At 33.3% G+C, this 21,249-nt stretch overlaps 2 protein-coding genes across 2 annotated transcripts; both read right to left on the reverse strand.

The window, feature by feature from the left end:
- Window positions 1–1,968: 1,968 nt before the first annotated feature.
- Window positions 1,969–4,461, reverse strand: LOC111011959 (L-type lectin-domain containing receptor kinase S.6). Its single transcript, XM_022285965.2, has one exon. It carries the CDS (start codon window positions 4,459–4,461, stop codon window positions 2,374–2,376), a length of 2,088 nt encoding a protein of 695 aa, XP_022141657.2. The 3' UTR covers window positions 1,969–2,373.
- Window positions 4,462–5,379: 918 nt separating this feature from the next.
- MFL1 (Mitochondrial substrate carrier family protein) lies at window positions 5,380–8,173 on the reverse strand. Its single transcript, XM_022285874.2, has 2 exons — window positions 6,771–8,173; window positions 5,380–5,800 (listed from the first exon to the last, which is right to left on the reverse strand). Exon 1 carries the CDS (start codon window positions 7,998–8,000, stop codon window positions 6,789–6,791), a length of 1,212 nt encoding a protein of 403 aa, XP_022141566.1. The 5' UTR covers window positions 8,001–8,173; the 3' UTR covers window positions 5,380–5,800; window positions 6,771–6,788.
- Window positions 8,174–21,249: the final 13,076 nt, after the last annotated feature.

The raw sequence follows: 21,249 nt of genomic DNA on the forward strand, positions 1-21,249 counted from the left end.
TCTATCCAAAATTAATATTTGAAAATATTCTAAATTTGGATCACATAATTCACAAGCAATTTTAAGATACAAATCTATAAAATTATAGAATCTATTTGATCCAATGAATCTAAAAACAAGAAACGATTGCGTATCAAACATGACATTTTACATTTCTTCTGTCATCTCTCTTCCATCTAGTTCACTATTGTCCTTATTTAGATAACATAGCAATAAAAACAAATAGCATTTTCTATTAATAATTGGTCATTTAATTAAAAATGTTATTTGCTTTTTTCTTCCTTTTTAATAGATTGACAGAAGTGATTGAGCTTGGTTTCTTTAATTTGGAGGTGGTGTCGGATTCTCTTCAGGTGATCATGAAGATTAAGAACTCTCAGTCTGACGATTCGGAGCTTGATTGGTTGGTGAAAGAGATTGTTGATCTTACACGATTCCTGAAATTTACAAGCTTTTCTTATTACCCTTGACCTTGCTCATGCATTAGTAAGGATGGCTGTGGATGATGAGGTTTCTGGAGTGTGGTTGGAGGAATGTCTCTCCCCTCTTCTTCTTGGGAAGACGACTATCGGACGCTTAGGGTCCTCGTTTTTAGTTTCTTTCGTGTTTTGTTGAATATATATATATATATATATAGACATGCTTTTACTAGAAATGCCACCAACTTCTATCTAATTGACCAATTACTTAATTTTACTGAGTTGATATTTTTAACTACCAAATAAGTTGTTAAGATAAAAATTTATAACTCTCAAATAAATTAAATTTAAATTCATTATCAAGAATTGTTCTTTATTGTATGCACACATCCTTTTTCATTGATGTGTTTTTAATTGATCAGAGATGTGAAAAGGATATGGTGTAATTATAATATGTATAATTCTTATTATATACGCAAGTAAACAATATGAATAGAAATTGAATGTCAAATTCAAACACTTTAAGTAAATTCAAAAATGAAAATGAATGTCATTATCATTTATATTGCTTTCCATTTCGATGCTTTTTCATTTTTATTATTGTCAATAAACAACAGGGATTATACCATTTCTATAAAAACTAACAAAGAAAAATAACAATTTGTACGAAGAGGCCAAATAAAAATGAGCACCATTTTTTTTTTGTCATAAATTATGGTTTGGTTTCAAACGTAGTCTTCGAAATACCAAACATTTTAATTTATTCTCAAAATTTTGTAAAATACATCCAGACATCAACGACAAAAATGCACTTTTAGTTTGTACAGAACTTCCAAAATAAAATTTTAAAAAATAGATTTTGAATATCTTTTATTTTATATTCATTTTAGTCTCTATATTTTCAAAACGTTCATTTTAATTACGTTTAATCTTTATTTGAAAATTTTTAAAACATTTAATACCTAATACATGACTCTATTTCAGAAAAAAAAAATTGAGTGAAGTGTCGTATTAATTCATAAACGAAATAAGTTTCACAAATTAAAGTCTTCAAGTACACATTTGTGTAGGTCTTACTGACCCTCATAGAATATTAGGGAAAAAAAACAGCTAAAATTTTGTAATCTAGAAGATCATAAACTTTATTTTATGTGAAAAGGTGAAGATTATTGCAGTTGAAAAAGAGAACCCTAAATAAGATAAGACCCACATCTTCAATCTTTCTTTATGATGCAAAGTCTATAAAGTTGAGTATAATGATAAAATGAGACTTGCCAGTTGCCCCCCATTTTTCTGTATGGTTTCAAGTGGGAGTAGTTGTGTAATCAGAAGCTCTTTTTGCGTATCTTTTTAAAGAGAGAAAACCCACAAAAATGGTGAAAAGAAAGAAAGAAAAGTGTCTCCAAATTGCAATAATAATGGTTGACTTGAAACAGAGCCACAACTTGAAGAAATTTCTTTGAACAATTTGCAGAATTGAGTTATTTAGACGCAGTCATGACGCGTTTATATGGCATCCAAACTATTTAGAGAAGGAAATTCACTCATGTAAAAGTCAAAAAAAGACAGTATATATAAATTGGAAAGTTTCAAAGATGAAAAGAGAGAAGCAAGAGAAGCCCATTGCTACACTTTACTTAACCATTTATATGTGTGCGTTTTTGGGGTCAATCTGTTTGAATATTTCATGAATAAATTCAGTTTTGGGGCCTACAAGTCTACAACAAATCTATCTAACACCATTATTCTGGTTTGAATTCTTATTCATGTGATGTGAAAGTGAAGCTATCATTGTCTTCTTTAATGTAGGAATATCTTCTGATACCAAACAAAAACATACCTGTCTTCCCTTTTAAGACACTTCCTTGAAGTTTGACCAGAAACCATACAATGTCCCAAGGTGACTGCTTCTTCATTGGCAACATTTGAAGTCTTTGATCACTTTCTGGTTCAGCTAGCTAAATTGGCTCTTGGGGGTCATCCATGCCGACTCATCGAGCCCGAGATAACTGCCACAATAATTCTCAACGTCTTCGACATCGTCGGGATCGAAAACGGGCCTGATGCTTACTCTTGGTTTCCTTGATGGCAGTGGAGGGAGTGGTGCTTCCCCTCTAAGAATCCTTGCAGCCTCTTTCACAGTTGGCCTATTTTCATGATTTGGGTGTACACAGAAAAGTCCTACCATTAGCATTCTCTCCATTTCTACTATATTGTACTTTCCCATCAACCTTGAATCAGAAGCTTCAATCAGTCTCCCAATTTCCCATAGATCCCAAACCCAATCGACAAGCACCGTCCCGTCGTCGTTTACTGGCCTCCTTCCCGATGCAACTTCAAGCAACACCACGCCGAAGCTGTAAACGTCAGTTTTGACGGTAGGAACGCCAGAATAAACATATTCAGGGGCAAGATATCCCATTGTCCCCGCTGGTATGGTTGCTTCCCTAGTGATCGAGCTGTGTTCATACACTTCTGCTAAACCGAAATCCCCTAGTTTTGCGTTGAACTCTGCATCAAGCATGATGTTGCAGGTCTTGACGTCTCTGTGGATAACTTGGCTCTCACACTCTTCATGAAGATAAGTCAGGGCTGAAGCAACTCCAAGAACTATGGAGAATCTCTTCTTCCAAGGAAGGATAAACAGTGAATTGGAGGAGCTCTTGTGAAGTAGTTTGGCAAGGCTTCCATTGGGCAAGTACTCATAAACAAGGACCAACTCATTTGCCTCGCAGCACCATCCATAAAGCTGAACCAAATTCTTGTGTCTTAAGCAACCCACCATTGTTGCGAACTCCGTGGTGAAAGGATTGCAGAGACGATCGTTTCCCGATCGCTCAAACCGCTTAACAGCCACGTCCCCACCAGACGGAAGAGACCCTTTGTAGACAACTGCAGAACCACCTTCCCCAACAACTCTGTTTTGATTAAACCCCATTGTAGCCGACTTTATCTCCCCCAGAGACAATCTTGTTGGAACCCTGTTCATCTCAACTTCACAGGTTCTATCGCTTCCTCTGCCTCTTCTCATTCTACCTCTCAGTTTCTTTATCAAAACAAAGGTAGCCAAACCAACAATTGCAACAATGGAGCACAAAAATGCAGCTAAACCTCCCAAACCAAGGGCCATCTCTCCAATCTTCTTCCTCCTTTTCCGAGGATCAACGATCCGACTGTTGTTAGCGCTCGAATCCTCCGTCGAGCACATGAAACAGTCTCCTCCATTAACCGTGTCAACAGGAATGAGAGAAGGGACTAACCCAAAAGTTTTGAAGCGCCATCTATGGACCATGTAAAGTGCAGAGCCCTGTCCATTGGAGGCAGAGAACCCCACATACATGAACTCCTTGAATTGCCTGGAGAGGTCAATCTGCGAAACCAGAATTGGGTTTGCGGGTCGGGTCTGCGAATACCCGACCCAGACCCGGATCATCTTGGAGTCGTCCCTGTACTCGATCCAAACAGTAACCTGTCTCCCATTTTTCAGAACAATGCCCCTCGACCCAGCATCCACAGAAGCCAAAGATGTAGGTGTATTCACATCAACGGCGATATGGTTATCGTTAATGTCACCGAGAGTTGGGTCGAAATTGGTGTCGAATTCGACGGCGATGAAAGAGTGGTGGGAATTTGGGGGCGGGTCAGGGAGGCCCATGTAGCCACGAGAAGGGGTGAAAGATTTGGAATCGGAGGTGAGGAGAAAAGCGATTCCATCGGGGAAAGGACAGAGAGGGGTGGGGAGGATGGAGAGGGAGAACCGGGAGGAGAAAGAGGCGGTGGAATTGGTGGCGAAATCAAGAAAGCGAATAGGGTTTATGTAGAAGGCTCTTCCGACGCCGGAGGAGGAGGAGGAGGAGGGGGAATTGGAAGAAAAGGGAAGGCAATTGAGTTCTTGAGTGAGAAGAATGGCGTTGTTTCGGAGACGGGCGTCACCGGAGAGGGTAACGTTCTCGGCGGGCAAGAAAGCGGAGGCGAAATCGGAGAGGATCAAGAAGAACAAATGAAGCAAAAAGATCGGAGAAGAAGACGAGTGCATCGTCATCATCGGAAGAAGACGGGTTCGAATTCCGCCGGATTATCGAAAATAAATCTTACAGAGAGCTTCCATAACTGCCCACCGGCCGGCGGCCACCACTCACACTCTGACTCAGCTTCCTTTGCTTCGCCGTTCGGCTCAGAGAAACAGAGCGGGAAAATCGTATTGGTATTGTAGTTGATTTCCGTACTTGGACAATTTTCGAAATAGAATGTTTTTGTTTTAAGTATTAAATTAACATCATATAAAATCTTTCATCCTTCAGAAAACAAAAATAAGTATCAAAGAAAAACAAAATATACTTAACAGTGTTCTCTACTTCTTAGTTCTTTAAAATTAAAATAAAGAATTGCTTAACAATTGTATCTTTTTTGTCGATCATACAACATGTATACTCAAATTTTATTATTATATTATAGTTTAGAATATTAAATAATAAAAAAGTAGATTATTTGCCCAAAGCTCGACTAATTAAGCTTATATAGATTTGGACGAAAAAGTCAAAATCTCCACCGTAAAGGAAAATTAGACATTAGAGAATATGTTAAAAGAGAGAGAAATTAATATATTAGAGAGATGTTGAGATAGAGTGAGCTTTTAAAAATTATATTCTTATTTAAATTTTATTTTCTATGTTTTAAAATTTATTTAAAGCCAACTTGAACTTGCTAAATCGGTTAAGACATATATGATTATGAATTTAACTCACACCTGTTAAACTCAAAAAAAAAAAAAAAAAAGAATTACGACTATAAAAATACCTTGTGAAAATTGAAATTGAAATTAAACATATAAATCGAATTACACCTCAGTGATCCATGTAATAAAGTTAAAGTAATTCAGTTCACTGTCATTTTCAATTACGGTACAGAGCCCAGGTATTTTTATCATTATTGTATAGAAAGCCAAGAATGTACTGTAAGATGATAAAACCAAATTGTGGGATCTAAGATTTTATTTTTGAAGGGCCAAATCATAGAAACATCATTCTCAGTTTCTTGGAAGATAACTTAAAACACTACAGGAGAGAGAGAACAAGAGACTATTATCCAACAAAAAACACATTCTGTAACCAAACTGTCCTTTGTATCAGTTCAACCTCCCAGCAAATGAACACACATAAAAAAATAATATGATCTACCAAGATTTGAAGTTGAGAGTTGAAACTTCCAACGAAATTTGAAAGTGAAAATTAAGCCAATATTGAAAAGAAACATCAGTTAGACACACATGGGAGAAGTCTTGCCGTAAAACGCCTAACTCCTACCTCACACAGCTGCCTTCGAGAAGTCGATTCAAAGCTTTCTTAGCAGTCTCAACTCTGAAGGACATCAAACATTTATTCCTGCGATTGTAAAAAAAAAAGGTACATGAGCACGAGTTTTATAGTGAATTGGGACACATCGAACCAGAACATGTGAACTATGACAAGTAACATTACTACAATGCAAGGGTCTTGTCGCCCGAGAATGCCATGCTCGTAAAATGCTATCCTTCTAGTATAACTCTATCTCTACTGCAGAAAAGTTTTGACTTCTTTGTTCTACACTGACCATGATTTTCCCTCGTTGACTCAAAGAGTAAGAAAGAGGGCTTTGTGGTTGCGTATAGTTTAAATATGCAACTCAAACTTCTTCCAGTAATCCAGGCTTTCACAGAGAGTTGGAATGAAAATAATAACACCTAACACTAAAAGATTGTTAATTGGAATATGGAAAAGGAGAGGGAAACATATCAGAGAGTCAATCATGTCTCGTATCCTTTCTGGGATAGTAGTGATTGCTGGGATGCTGGCACAGGGGATTGAAATTTGATCCATACAAGACTCATTTAAAATCAAAGGCTATGTTTGCGGGTAGCTAAAAGCACTTTTGTAAAAACCAAAACCAGTTCCCACCAAAAAAATTCTACTTTCGGAGCAATATAAAGTGCTTGACAAAAAGTCAAAAACGTTTGCTTGTGAGTTGAGTCATGAGTGTAGTAGCGATGGAGAATTGGATCATCATCTCTCGTATCCTTGCTCAGAAAGATGATGGCTCTGATGTTTTGTTTACTTGGTCAAATCAGGTTTTCGAGGTTTTATGGGCCCTTGCTTTGTCCGGGATGAAAATGGTACAAAGTGCAAATAAAAAAAAAGGAAAGACTCCAAAAATGTGAAGGTGTACTTGTGTTCTTTACTTGGTCAAAAAAGTCTTAACACAGCTGATGCAAAAAGTCCCATATTTTTCTGTTAAACTAAGCATTCATCACAGTTACAGGAGCTCATCAACAGGGAAAGGGGAAAGGGAACACAAGGACGAGATACCGAATGACACCTGAGATATATAACTCGATCAAGTTGCAGCTGAAGCAGTTAACTCCGAAGCCTCCTTCTGTCTAAGATAATGGTGCAAGATGGAAAGTTTCGCTGTCTCGAAAGCGAAGTACCCGATCGCCGCAAAGCAGGCGCTGTGAAGAACTCGAGGCCCCATGCCGCGGGTTAATCCAATCCACCCCTCCTCCTGCAATATTTGCTGGATCGTAGCAGATACTCCACTGTACATTGCAGCTGAAACTTTATTTACAGCCTCCCCTTGAACTTGAGTCATCAACCGTGTCTTTACCACATCAAGAGGTGTAGTAAGAGTAGCCGAAATTGCACCTGCCAATGCCCCGCAGCAAACACTCTGAATCGGTTCAAGATTATTGCTGTTTGTCTTGCTCAGAACTGCAGCTTTCAGATACTCAAATGAAGAGTAACTCAAAACCCCAGCTGGTAAGTTCCTTAGCAATGTGGCAAAATAACCAGCATAAAGACCCATTATACCATCTTTCTCCAGAATCCGAATCAAAACCTGCCAAGACCTTCCTTGAGCTCCAATCTGCATTCTCTGGGTGATTAATTCCTTCGGCACCATTATAGCCGAGGAGATGATATTTCCCATGGCCCCGGCGGTCGGAGGAATGAGCAGAGATGGGTAATCAAATTTCGACAGAATCGATTTTCCAAACTCACATGTCCCGAAATAAACGGCCGAGGAAGCGGCCGAGCCGACGATTACGGCAGAGACGCCGCTGTAAAACCCTAGAATACCTCTGGATTGAAAGGTCTTGACGACAGCGTCGAATGTACTCTTGTAAATCTCCGATGCCCCTTTTGTCTGGAGCTTGGTCTTAATGGTGTCGAGTGGAAGGAGACACACGTAAGTGAAGGCGCCAGCCATGGCGCCACCAGCAGCGCCGACGACTGCCCGTTCGAGAACGGACAAGTTCTTCATAAGGGATTGTATTTTGGGGCTGTTTTTGGAGGCGGGTTTGAACCAATTGGGGGATTTGGGGGTGAAAACTTGCGCCTCGGAGGACGATAAGGACAATGAAGAAAACGAAAGAGGAGGAATGTGATTCCGATCTTTGGAGGCTCTAGTTCCGGCATGGACGGCGGAGTTGGGAGGCGATAGAAGTGAATTGAAGTGAGAGAAAAGAGTGGGGAATTCGGAAGGAGAAGGATAGCAGCAAAGGGGATCCGGCGAGGGAAGGCCGAGAGCGGCGGAGAGTCTGGCTTCCATGGCTGCAAATCTCGGCTTTCGCTCTTCTCTCACCGGAAATGGAGGAGAAATTCGGAGATTGAGATCGGAGCATATATAAGTATAAATTTGATAAAACCCACACCAGAAGAAGAGTCAAAGCTTCGCCGGCGTGGGCGAGGGACAGCCCCTCGACACTTTGACCTCGCGGATCATACGATCCCAAATTAATAATAAATAGATCCCAATTATTTAAATAATTATAAAAAAAGAAAAATCGGCCGTTTCCAGTGTGTTGGGTTGGGCTGGATGGAACAAGCAATTCATTTTGGGCCGATAAATGGACTCCAATCCAACATATGGGCCTTAAGTTTGCCCCAAAAGCTCCCTTTAACCAATTCGGTCCATAAATTTGGCTGGTTGAGATTTGCGGTATCCTTTTTTTTCCCCCATTTTTCACAATTATTCTTTAAGATTGACGACATGTCAAAACTAACTCAAATTTACAGATTTATCCTCCACAGCTATTGATATTTTGATACAAATTTCTAAAATTTTTAATTAGATACAATATTCAATAAAAAAGTAATAATAATGTGAGCATAGAAAGGGGTAGATTTGGTAAACCCATTATTGATGAGGGCATAATTGATAATCACGTAGCTTAGTAGGTTGGTTAGGAAAAACTCATTAATGAAGTCGACAAGGCCTCATATTTGTTTTTGAAGATAAAATTGAGGATGGATTTTACAGGACCAGACCCAGTGATCTCAAGATAATGACATTTAAACATCAACTTTATTAGCAAAGATTCAAGTGGACAATATCTTAAATATTAAATGCATAGTTGGTAAGTGATATAATGAAAAATTGGTTGGAGCCATCTTTTTTTTTTTTTTTTTTTTGGCTATTCTATAATAGGTAGGTTTAGTTTTTGTTAAATTGGACCAATTTTTCTCATGACTTCCAAGTTGAAAGGGTAAACATTGGAATTTAAAAATCTTGTTTTGAATGGATTTATGCAACCCTACTAAAAATAGGTATTATAAATTAAATTATATGCTCCCAAGTTCACGTGCAATGCAGCACTTATTCTATTAGCCGCATAATTGGATTCACGGGTAATTTCATTCACCAAATTTATTTCTCTTTCCCTTTGAAAGTTCCATTTTCTATTTTCATCAAAATCTGGCTTCTTCTTCACTTCTTCCAACATTAATTATGCAGGAAAAAAAAAACCCATAAATATAAATTATTCAAGTATTTAGTTTCATTTTCAACCTAATAAATAATTAACACGTCGCTAATGTTGAAAGTTTGAGTTTCAACTCACGGGTTATATTCTTAAAATTTTTATTCTTAGTCTCATTATCTCCACCCCTCCAATACTTAATAATAATATTCATATAAATGTTACAAGCAAAAATGTTGAATCTATGACGTGGTCTCTGTGTTTTTTTTTTCAAATTTTGTTGATTAAAAATTGATAAATCATTAAATTATTGTTTTATTAACATATTTAGATACGTGAACATGCCTCTCGAATGCTACTTGACACATGAAACTTAATTTGTTCATGAACAAAATCTAATCTACAAATTAAAATTATCATTTTTTTCAAGTAATTAATATGTTTCATGTGGCATACCACGTCCAAACATGTTTGATGTTATTAAAATAATAATTCAGTGACTCATTAGCTTTATGATCAAGGATTTATTTGAAATTTTTTAATATATTAAGGACAACATTGTGAACTTGCTAGCGAACGAAATTGAAAAAAACTTCAAAGATTAGTATTTTTAACCCAAAAAAACTTCCATATGATTATGAAATTAAAAACAATCACTCCCTAAAACTGAGTTGAAATATATTAAAACTACTTGAAAATTTTTGGACCATACTCTTATGATTCATATCTTAAAAGATCCTTGACAAGAATCCAAAATCAAGAGGGCTCCTCTGGTGGTCACAGTAATGATAAGTCCACATAATAAATTTAGATCACAGAGATTCATAGCATAAACCACGACATCAATTTTAGGGGAAAAAATATTATGAACGATGGTGGGGTCCTGAAGTTAGAAAAAGTTGGCCCCTTTTTTTTTCCACCTAATCACAAGCTCTACAACAATTGGCATATTATTAGTAATTATTAGCAAAATGTTCATTGACCTAAAATAACCCTATGAATTTAGGCCCTCTCTCCTAAAAGTAAAAGAGAGAGGGTGATGTAGACTTGGCTAACAATAGGCCCCCTCCAAGAACTGCCCACAACTTTACACTTCTTGACAAAAATTAATCTAAAAATATATATAAACTTTTTTTTTTTTTTTGTGTGGAAGCACATGTTTAGATCAGATGGGTTTAAAGAAAACCCTAGAAAATAAGGGGTTTTTTTTTTTTTTTTTTTTTACATTTTTATATGTTGAGTGGCAATTTTCAAAGGAAGTGGTGTGTGAGTGAAATTTGTTGATTATTTGTCTTTTCTTCTACATGGGGTCACCTCTTGCTTCTTTAATAGAAGGAACTGAAAAGCAAAAGTGAAGCAAGGGAAAAGTAAAAGAGAAAGGGGTTTTTTTGCTGTGCAAGATTTTGTCTCACCTCTCAAAGACTTTGTTTTTTTTTGTTGAGCATTGGGAGACTTGTTTTTTTTTTTTTAAAAAAAAAAAGGTGAAGCCATGTATGTACCAATATATACCAAGCAATTATATGTGAGTTAATAGGTTTTGGATAGAGAAATAATATTATGTTACATATGAGAAGGGTAAAATGAGGGACCATATTTGAATCTAAAAGATAAATTATATTGATATTTTGACTTCTTTAAGTTATACTCATGTCGTTAACATGATATTTATCTTTATTGTATTTCAAAATCCAAGTTGGATTGTTGCGAACTTTATGAAAATATAAATTGAGTTTGAGATATAAACAACGTTCAATTCAAAATATATTTTCTATAACATTCCACATGTTGTTTATTACATTGTTTCTTTAGCATTTAAAATCTCAATGATGGTCCACAAGCTTTTAATAAATTTCACATTTTAGTGGGTATGTTGATGAGACGTATCAATAGTGAATGTGTATCATATTTTCGTCGACCCAAATATATATAACAAGGCATATGTTATTAAGAAATTTAAATTTCTACCTTACATGTTGTTGAACCGAAAAAAATCATGATTTTGATAAAATTGGACATAACATTTTTGCCATCTAAGTTGAAATTAATTATAAAAAAATAATAAAAAAATTAATAGCCATTTGGTTGTGATCCTATTTCTTATTTCGAATATTTTAAGAAACATAAACATTTCGTAACTGTAATTGTTTTCTTGTTTCTCATTTTTAAAACACGTTTGCAAAGTTATGTATGTATTTTGAGAACAATAAAATCAACTGTTTTGTTTCTCGTCATTCTTTTCAATTTTTTCCAAAACATGGATAAAAATTTTATTTTTATCATTTTTTTAAATGCATAATTGAAAATATATAACTTAAAAAAAGCTTTAATATTTAATTTGAAAAATCAAATTTCATATAAAATTTCTCTTTTTTTAATCTAAAATTTTAGATAACAAAAAACTAGAAATTGTTATTAGACAATAAATAGTTATGGAATCTGTTTATGCAAGGATATACACAACAGTGTATTTCAGATTGCAGCTCGAACTCGGCCTCCAGACCGATCTGAATACTTGGGCGGACCTGCACAAAAAGGTGAGCACTCCGACGATCAAGTCAGTATAGGTCGGATTCCCAGTTTAGTTCAAGGTCAGAAATCATCGTACCTGATCGTGGAGTGAAGTCCTCTACTTATGGGTGGTAGTCCCGCTAATCTCGCGACGGTTACACCCGTTAATCTCGGGACCGTCGGTTACACCCGGTAATCTCGGGACCGTCGGTTACACCCGGTAATCTCGGGGACCGACGGTTACACCCGATAATCACGCCGCTGACAGTAGCTCACATCGGCCCCCACCGAGCTTCCCGGTAGGTCGGACCTCGGCCAGGTTCACCTCGGCCCTCATACTTAGTATCTGTCAACGCTAGTGGTGGTGATCTCAGCGGTCCGAGCTGGGGCATGACTCATGGTCACCTTGGGGCACCAATGGCTGTCCTCCACGTGTACAGGGTATTCTTTCCCCCAAACAGAATGTAGTTCCAATTTGTCTAAAATTTAAAAATAAGAAATAACAACGTATTTAACATCAAACTAAAAAAGGGATGAAATTAAATAATTAAAATTAGACAAATAACAAAAGAAAAATTGTGTAGAAAGAACAATAAAGTGTAGTAATGTTGGAAACTTGGAAGTACTACTGACAAACTGTAATTGTTTATTGAGCCAGTTAACAAAAATTCTACCTCCAACTGCGCATCGAAATGCAGATAATACACAGACAATTTTCCAATTTATATAATTTCGAAAGTGCGAATCAAACTGAAGAAAAATAAATGAAATGTTCAATTTGGTAGTTGCATTAATTGCGGGATGGGACCTTTCGTTAAACTCCACTGTATTTGACTATATACTAAAATTTCCATTTGTATTAAATCAGTTAGCAAATAATTTAAGATAAATTAAATTCCTTTTGTTCCCAACATAGTCTACATTGTAATACATGAGTAAGGCTAACGTATTTACTGGGCACTAAAATATTTCAGATGAAATTAAAAATAAAATTAAACGACAATTGTTGATATTGATGCGTGAATTATGCTCTCCCGGTTCCTTCCCAAGTTCACACCAAACTTGATAATCAGGTAACAGAGAACCTACAAAACCAATCAAATCTAAACCGGTGTGACTCCAGTCACACGAGCTCCGATGCCTAAGTTATCAAGGAGAGTAGATGGATAATGGAGTTAGAGAGTATGGTGTTTTCGCATACCCCTAGGGTTTGGCTCCCCCCTCCATTTATAGAAGTCGAGTTCTAATCCCCTTAGGGTTTACCCCAGTCAAATTCTCAAACGTCTCAATATTCGGGTCAGTCGTTTGTTGTGGGCTTTAGGTCAAATCGAGAATCAAGGTGGGATACTTCGAGTGGGATTGCGAAACAGTCGGGATGAACCGCTATAGTTCTCAGCCGGGGGGACGAGAACTGCTCGGCGCTGGTCGGCCAGGGGCCGGCCCAAGTCGTCGGGTGCCGGCCCCCCTTTCCTGGTTCATGCTTTCTCTCGGGTTTCCTCCGACCCCGTCGCTTGGTCTATTCTTCTTTTATCTCCCCATAACAGTTGCGTAGTACTAAAAAAAAGTACCAAGTAGTAGAGATAGAATCATATTATTAGGTCAATAAGACGTCACAATTAATTAAAGAAAAAAAATCTCAAATTTAAAAATGGTAAGTGCTGCATTGTAATAAAGGGGTCTTTTTCATGTAAATTTGTAGTTGTTTGTTGCTCTTTGGCTCATGTTTATTAAAATCTAACTTGGTGGTTGTGAACCTCTAATACAAAATGATAAAAATTTGATGTAAAAGTTTAAAGAAAAAAAATGGAGATGTTTGAAATGATAATTCAAAGAAAAATGAATACAAATGAGATTCATGAATTGAATAAAAAATTTGAGTAATATGAATAGTTGCATTATTAATGTGAATCATATCATTAAAATTGAAGGCAACTGTGTGGAACATGTCACATGTAAGGGAGGGTTGAATAAACTGAAAATTATAGCTAGAACCATTTAATTCCTCAGATGTAAAATTGACGTGAAAAAAAAACTATTATAAGATAGGCGTGCATTGAATTTTAAACAAAAGGAAAGAAAGAGAGAAAAAATAAGAAGAAAAAGGCAAAACTTTGGAATAAAGTAGTATGAAAAAAAATTATATATCAAAAAGAGTGGACAAAAAGGGAACAACCAGGTGTTTTTATGGCTCCATAAATGTAAGTGCAACCCTTTTGCTTTCTTTTCTCTCTCTTTTTCTTTCTTTCTTTTTTCTTTCTTTTTACTTTCATTACTTTGTTAGTACTTTAATACTCTGTCGCCATAGACAAGCCTAAATGGTTGACCGAATAGCTCGGCCACCGTCCTTGATCGAGCTGATGAAAATACATTGCTGTGGTGCATATTAGATATCCAACCTATAAAATAAATTTGTCCAACCATTCATTTAAACTTTTTGGTTGAGTGATGATTTATTCATCTTTAATCGTGCATGTCTTCCTAAAGGCTGAACCGACCAACAAAGTAACGATTTAACAACTCAACTAAGCACAATGTTAATGGAACTAATATTTACAGGGGTCTCAACGATCGACCTTCGTAAAGGACGAGTCAATGATTAAAGCATCGTGCTTCGTTGTTTTTAACCATTCTTTCGACCATATGTCAAGATTTTCGAAATGTTATAAGATCAACAAGTTACGTCCACAAGTCGCGAAACCTATAAATAGAGAATTCTGCCTTATTCTTGTTGAGAATAGACCAGACTTAGAGCGTAACTCAAGCATCATAACTTTTTCCTCTCTCGGTAGGTTCTAAGCATTCGTCAGCCTATCTAATTCGAGCTTTCCAGAATGACCATCATTCAGTTAAATGATTTGTATTAAAGTGGTATTGATAATTTGAAGTTATAGGAATTAAAAGTGCTATATAAGTGAAGAAAACCAAGTAGGGCTTAGTGTGGGTGGTTGGAGATGGGATATTGGGGGTTTTAAGGGACCCTCTCCTCTTTGAAAATTGGCTTCTTCTAAGCAAAGTTAGCCTTTGGAAGCTGCCTTCTCTTTCTCCTCTCTTTCTTTTTCTTTTCCTCACTTCTCCCACTCTCTTTTCTATCGTTTTATGTTTTGTTTCTCGACATTCTTACTCTACTCTGTCGTGCCACTTTACACTTACGATACAAACCCAAATCACATTTATGCCCCCTCCTCTCTCTCACATGTTTCTTTCGTCTCAAGGACGGCTTGAGATGATGCGGGACCTTAGGCAAAACTTTGATTGAGAGACCTTAATATAGAAGATATCATCTAAAATTTATTTTTCTTACTTTTTGATATGCAAAATTATGTATTAAATTTTGATAATCTAACCTTAAATACGATTTCATTAATTTTAATTTTGAAAAGTTTTTTTTTTCAGTGGAAGCAACTATTCTCGGTATTGTTAATAATATTCTATAAGCAATATATGCATTTGGAAAAATGTTTACCTTTTTTTTATATATATAATGTAATATTTTAATAGGAGAGTCAATTTCATTTTGCAAGACCTCCAAACATTTCATATCAAATAAGAAGTTAAAATATTTTCATAAACGTAAAATTGTTCAAATCTATTTTTAAGTGAAGAAATTGTTTGATTTATAATACAGTAAAAGCAATGAATTCTAAAAGAATTTTGTGGTGATCATATTTCTTCCATATCAACATTCTCATAAAAAAAATTCTTCGAATTGTTCTTTTTTCACAAAATATTGGTTGTATTTCCACATCATTTGCAATTTTCTGATACTTCATTTTCAACAGTCATATCATCATATACTATTTTTCTTTGATTTATACCTGTCATTTTTTTTATTATTTCAGAATTTTTATTACTTATACTTCTAATAACAAATTTATCCCGAACAAATTCAATTAGTTTTTCTACTATTCTTTTCTTCTTAAGCTTTTTATATTCTTGATATTTTACATATTGATATTTTAAGTAATCAAATCTAAACAAATATTAGATATTAGGTCTTGAGCAATCAACATATGAAACTATTTATATATAAAAAAATAATAATAAAAGAATTTCAACGAAAAACCTAACAAAAAGTAAAAATAATTTGAATGAAAAAACCTAAAACTTTGAAGTCATTAGGTTGAGTTGAGGATATAAGAATGTTCGATCTTTACTCTAGAAATTGATAATCTCAATAAATAAAAAGAAATATGGAAGGTCTCTCATCCTCCCAACATAAATTTGGGAGAATTTTGAGGGGCTTGCACTAATGAGTTGAGATTTTTAAGGAAATTTGAAAGAATGTGAATAAAAATATTAAGGTTAACAAATTTGAAATTTAAGTCAATCAAATTCAAAGAAATTTATAAGTGTATTAATTGTGGGTCTTTTTAGTAGTGTGTATTTTCAATATTAAAAAAAAATTATGAAAAGTAATAAGTATATTATTTTATATTTTTAAATTTAATTTATAATTTTTAAATTTAATTTATAATTAACAACTAAACTAAATAGATACCAATATTATATATTATATGAAAATATGAGGCCTTCTTATAACAGGGTCTTAGGAGCCAGCTCTGCCTCATATATATGTGCCTTCTTTTTCAATTTCTTTTATATTTCCAATGTCACATTTAATCCTCTCTTCTTCTGGACTTAGTACTATGTTTGAATTTCCAATGTCACATTTAATCCTCTCTTCTTCTTGACTCAGTACTATGTTTGAATACGTCTATCTTAGACAGAACTATCCTTCAAACATCTTGACGCTACCATCCTCAACCAATTGAAGTTTGACTTCAACTGATTGCGAGGGAAAATGGGAGTTAAGGACTAGTAGTACATGTCTCATGACCCTATATGACTTCTAGATTCATAATATAGTGTGACATAGATAACTTCAATCTTATGAGTGAAACTCTGAGAGCATTAATAAGAACACTTTTGTCTTTATTAAGTCTTTTCGAGTTTATGAGTCTTTCCACTCTAGTAACAAACTTCTAACTTGACTATTGAAGTTCTATAGGCTTGTCCCACGCCAATGTCTAGGATTTTTTAAAACTATAGGATAATAGAAAGGTGTTATTAATTCGTTTTAGGAATGTGATATTTGATTGAATTGTGCTGAACTGAAAAAATACATAATTTTTCTTTGACAAATGACAATTATTCTTATTTTCAAAAGAAAATTAATAATCAACGCAATTTCTCAACAAGGCCCATGAAATATTTTTCCTCGCAAAACAACCACGCGATCTTCCTTAAACTCGGTCCGCCCGCCGAATCCACATGAGAATTCCGATACACTTCAAAATCAAACGATTTGTCAACCATTCAGCAAATTTTATATTTGTTTAAATAACAAAAAAATATATAATACTTTTATAAAAGTCGGATTTTAGATCGTATTATAAGATATCGATGGGGATCAGAAATCAAAATCCCTTACTTTAATAAAAAAAAATAAAAAATAAAAAAGCCTTTTCCCCGTAAAAATGGCTTGGATTTGGTTCTTTTGATAAGGAATTTATCGGTTTTTACTTGTAGAAGAAGCTTAAATGATGCTCCCACCAATCACGTGTTATTATTGCTTCAGATTTCCTAACTTTACAAACCCTCCAATTCTTAGAAGAATTCTTTTGTAACACCACTACTATATAAATAGTTGGGTGAAAATATTTGCATATTTTTTAAGTTAATGTAAGTATTAATTAATAAATTTATATTACCAATTTATTAAAAGAAAAATAAAGATAATGACTGAAATTACGACTATTCTAAAGTCAACAATTAACTAAATTTTCAAAAAATTGCGTTCTTAGAAATTTAAAAATCAAAATAGAATAAAAGTTAAAAACTTTGAGGGACACATCGATGTCTAAACCAAAAAAAATATTTCTTCCCAATGCTTATCCAAATATTGCTTGAAGTGTAGATGGTGTCAAGAGTTCACAAAAATAAATTAATAAAACGGGAAGAAAAATTATAGAAAAAAAAAGGAAAGCTCTGTGGCTTTTTTTGATGGATGTGTCGTCAACCAGGAATATGCTCCAATAGGAATTGGACAAAGAATGGGATGCCCTCCCTTAATTATTTTGGGGGAATTTCCATCCAATTTGGATAATGCCGTTTTCTCATTTATTGCCCTTACTTATTCCCACTCTCGTCCCCGAAATGCCACCATCCATCTTTACGAAAATGGTGAGATATCAATTTTATAGAAATATCAAAATATATATATATATATATATATAATTTATACTATTTAATATTAATTTTTTATGATATAATTATAAATATGGCAAAAATATTTAATAAAATTAACAAAATAGTAGCCACATTTAGTTTTTTCAAATATAACAACATTTTAAAAAATAGAGGTCCAATTTTAAAATGACAACTTTAACAAAATAATGTATATCTGTAATATATATGTAATATACCTAATTATGATATATGTATGTGATATACATTTGATATACTACTTATATGAGTGTTTGTTATACTTGCAATATGTATGTGATATATATATAATATAACATTGATATGAGTGTTTGTGCAGTATGTATGCGATATATATCTAATATACTACTGATATGAGTGTCTGATATACTACTTCTATACTATTGACATAAGTGAAATTTTAAAGAATAGGTGACATATTTTGAAATACGTAAAATATTTTTGCTACCCACTGCAATTTCTCATATTTTATTGATATATTTTTTTTTTATGTTTTGTCGGTTTTTTTTTTACAATACTATCAAAAATTCAATTCATTTTTCATGTCTATGTTGAACCCAATAGATATAAAAAAATATATTGATAGAAATATCGATATGTTGATGTAAATTTAAATTTAGTAGTTCCATACTACCTTGTTTTTGTTCTATTTCTCCCCTTCATAAGTATTTTAAATTTTATTAAAAAACTATATTGTTTTCCTCTTCATACTCGTTTGATTTTAAAATATCTATTTTTATTTTTTCTTATTTAGTATCTTTTAAAATATCTATTTGAATTCACGAGCTTAAAAAATAAAATCATTTTGGTTATCGTTACTACTTTACCTTAATATTCATCTGATCTTCGTATTTATACATTAATATGCATATTTAAAGTTACAGAATTGAACAATTGATGTATTTAGAAGCCAAACGACAATAACTTAAAAAAAAAAAAAATGGAATTGAGAAAAGTATTTTTAAGTGATGCAATGAGCACCACGAGAGAGAAAGAAATATGTTATTTTCTTCATTAATGTGATTTGAAGACCTACTACTACTTAAATTGGGGAAGTTGCGGTTTACTCCTCTGCAGATCAAATGTCCATGTCAATCAATATTTTCTCTCTCTCTATCTCTTTCTTGTTTTGACAATTTATTTATTAAATCAATATCCCCATGAATTAATTTACCCATATTCAAACAAATAATAATTCAGTCATTGGCCAATCCATTTTTAAATTTCATGCAATACTATTTCCTGTGATATTAACGTGATTAAAAAAGTATGGCTTCAAATTTTACTTTTTTTTTAATATAATATGAAGATTCGAACTCACAATCTAAAGTTCGAAATAGACACCTGAACTAGAACTATATTTATGTTGACTATCTTTATCAATTTAAACATAACTCAACTCGAGGTTGAGAGTTTGAAATTCATATCTCACGTGTTGTTAACTAAAAAAAATCTTCTATTTTTATTTTTATTATTATTATTTGTGTGTATATATGATGAAATTTTCTATAATTATATTTCAAAGCATTTACTCGTTGGTAATGTATTTTAATATTTAATATTTATTATGAGTTTAATCTTTTAAATGTGAGAGTTAAGAGAGGTCTTTTATCTATTAAATATAGAAACATATTTGTTTCTTTATTCAAAATAGATTGTTAAAAAAATTAATTAATTATATATTGAGTTTATAAATCTAAAATTTATATATTAATACCTATTTTACCACACCCTAAAAATACAACCACATATCCAACATATTTTATATTTATATTTATTTTTTTGCTTTTGTGCTCTTAAAGCAATAGGAAGGGTACCATTTAGCATGTAGTTTTGAACTCGAGCTAAATATCGGTTGTTAGATAATAAAATACACATCACATTCACATAGGCTTGAAACTCCTTATAGATAAACGACATAATTTTGCTTCAATCTAATTATTGAGTTGTTGTTCTTTTGTTTTAGTTGTAATTTTCCCAACGAGTAAAATTATCGAGATAATTTTTTTGGAGTGTAACAAGTAGGATGAAAATTTAAACTTTTAACCTATAAGAAAATCACTGATACCAACATAAATATAGTTCAGCCTAGATGCCACTAATGAACTACGCCTATGTTGGTATCAATGATCTCCTCCCCTTAAAATTCAAGGTTCAAACCCACATGCTTCCAAAAAAATAATTACTGATGTTTTTTATTTTTTATTTTTAGTTCAACAAAACACGAGACTTTGAGCTTCAACCTTCAACATTTTAGTTAATAATATATATCTTAACTAGTTGAACTATGTTCAAATTAATAAAAGTCATTAATGTTTTTTTTAATTAGTTTAACATGTGGGGGTGGAAGATCAAACTCACAACCTGAACAATGCTCATTTTAGCTAAAAGTAAAATTGAGTTATCATTCACGAATAGTTAATTAAATTTAAGGTAGATGGGCAAAGTAAATTTTTTCCACTAGGGTATGAAATAAAATTAGTATGAAATGTCCAACTACATGATAAAATGTATAATTTAATTATTAATTTGTTGAAGTAGTATTGAAAATTTTCCGTAAGATTTTCATTTATCTATACTTTCTATAGTTATATCATTTAATAATAATATAGGGTCTAAAAATGAAGTAATTTATCAATTGAGACGATAAAAATAAAATCTTTGAATTAGAATTTTCACCTCACATGCACTGAAAAAAAGGTAATTTAAAAATTCAATAGTTGTTTGATAGAGTTTTTTCCCGTGGTATAAATGTGTTTTTTTTTAAGTTAGCTGACAATAAATCCTCGCACATACACGTCATAAATCCCGTGGGCATATTTACATAATTTCATTTTGCAATGTACTACTTTAATAATAAAAAATAATTACATTATTTTCCAATTCAAATATTTATTTTATTTTCGATAATCGCCATGTGAACGACTTCAAATTCTAGAAATAGTCAAAGAATATGAATCCTTTCAATTTCCAGAGGTAGACCAAACAATACTATTTAATATACTTATCTGCATTGTTTTTTTTATTATTATTATTATACTTGGAAATTGGTTGCATTGCATATAAAATTTTCTATTTTTTTTAACATTCACCGGTGTTGGACCAATTTACACGTATCTCTACTAGTCTTAATGGACAACGTGAGTTTACAATTTTTAATTTATCCTGTTGATCCGAGTATTGAAAAATTTTCATATACAGTAGTATAATTTTATTATGTATTGTTAAAAATACAATATGAACTTTCAATTTTCTTCCAATATCACATTAATTTCACTCTGACTTGAGTTTGACTTTAATTTAAATGACACTAATTTTTATAAAATCTTAAACTCTCTGTTATATTTAAATTGATAATATCAAGTT

Source organism: Momordica charantia (assembly GCF_013281855.1).
Source record: "Momordica charantia cultivar OHB3-1 chromosome 4 unlocalized genomic scaffold, Mcharantia_2.0 BLBB01000004.1, whole genome shotgun sequence".
NCBI classification, from domain to species: Eukaryota; Viridiplantae; Streptophyta; class Magnoliopsida; order Cucurbitales; family Cucurbitaceae; genus Momordica; species Momordica charantia.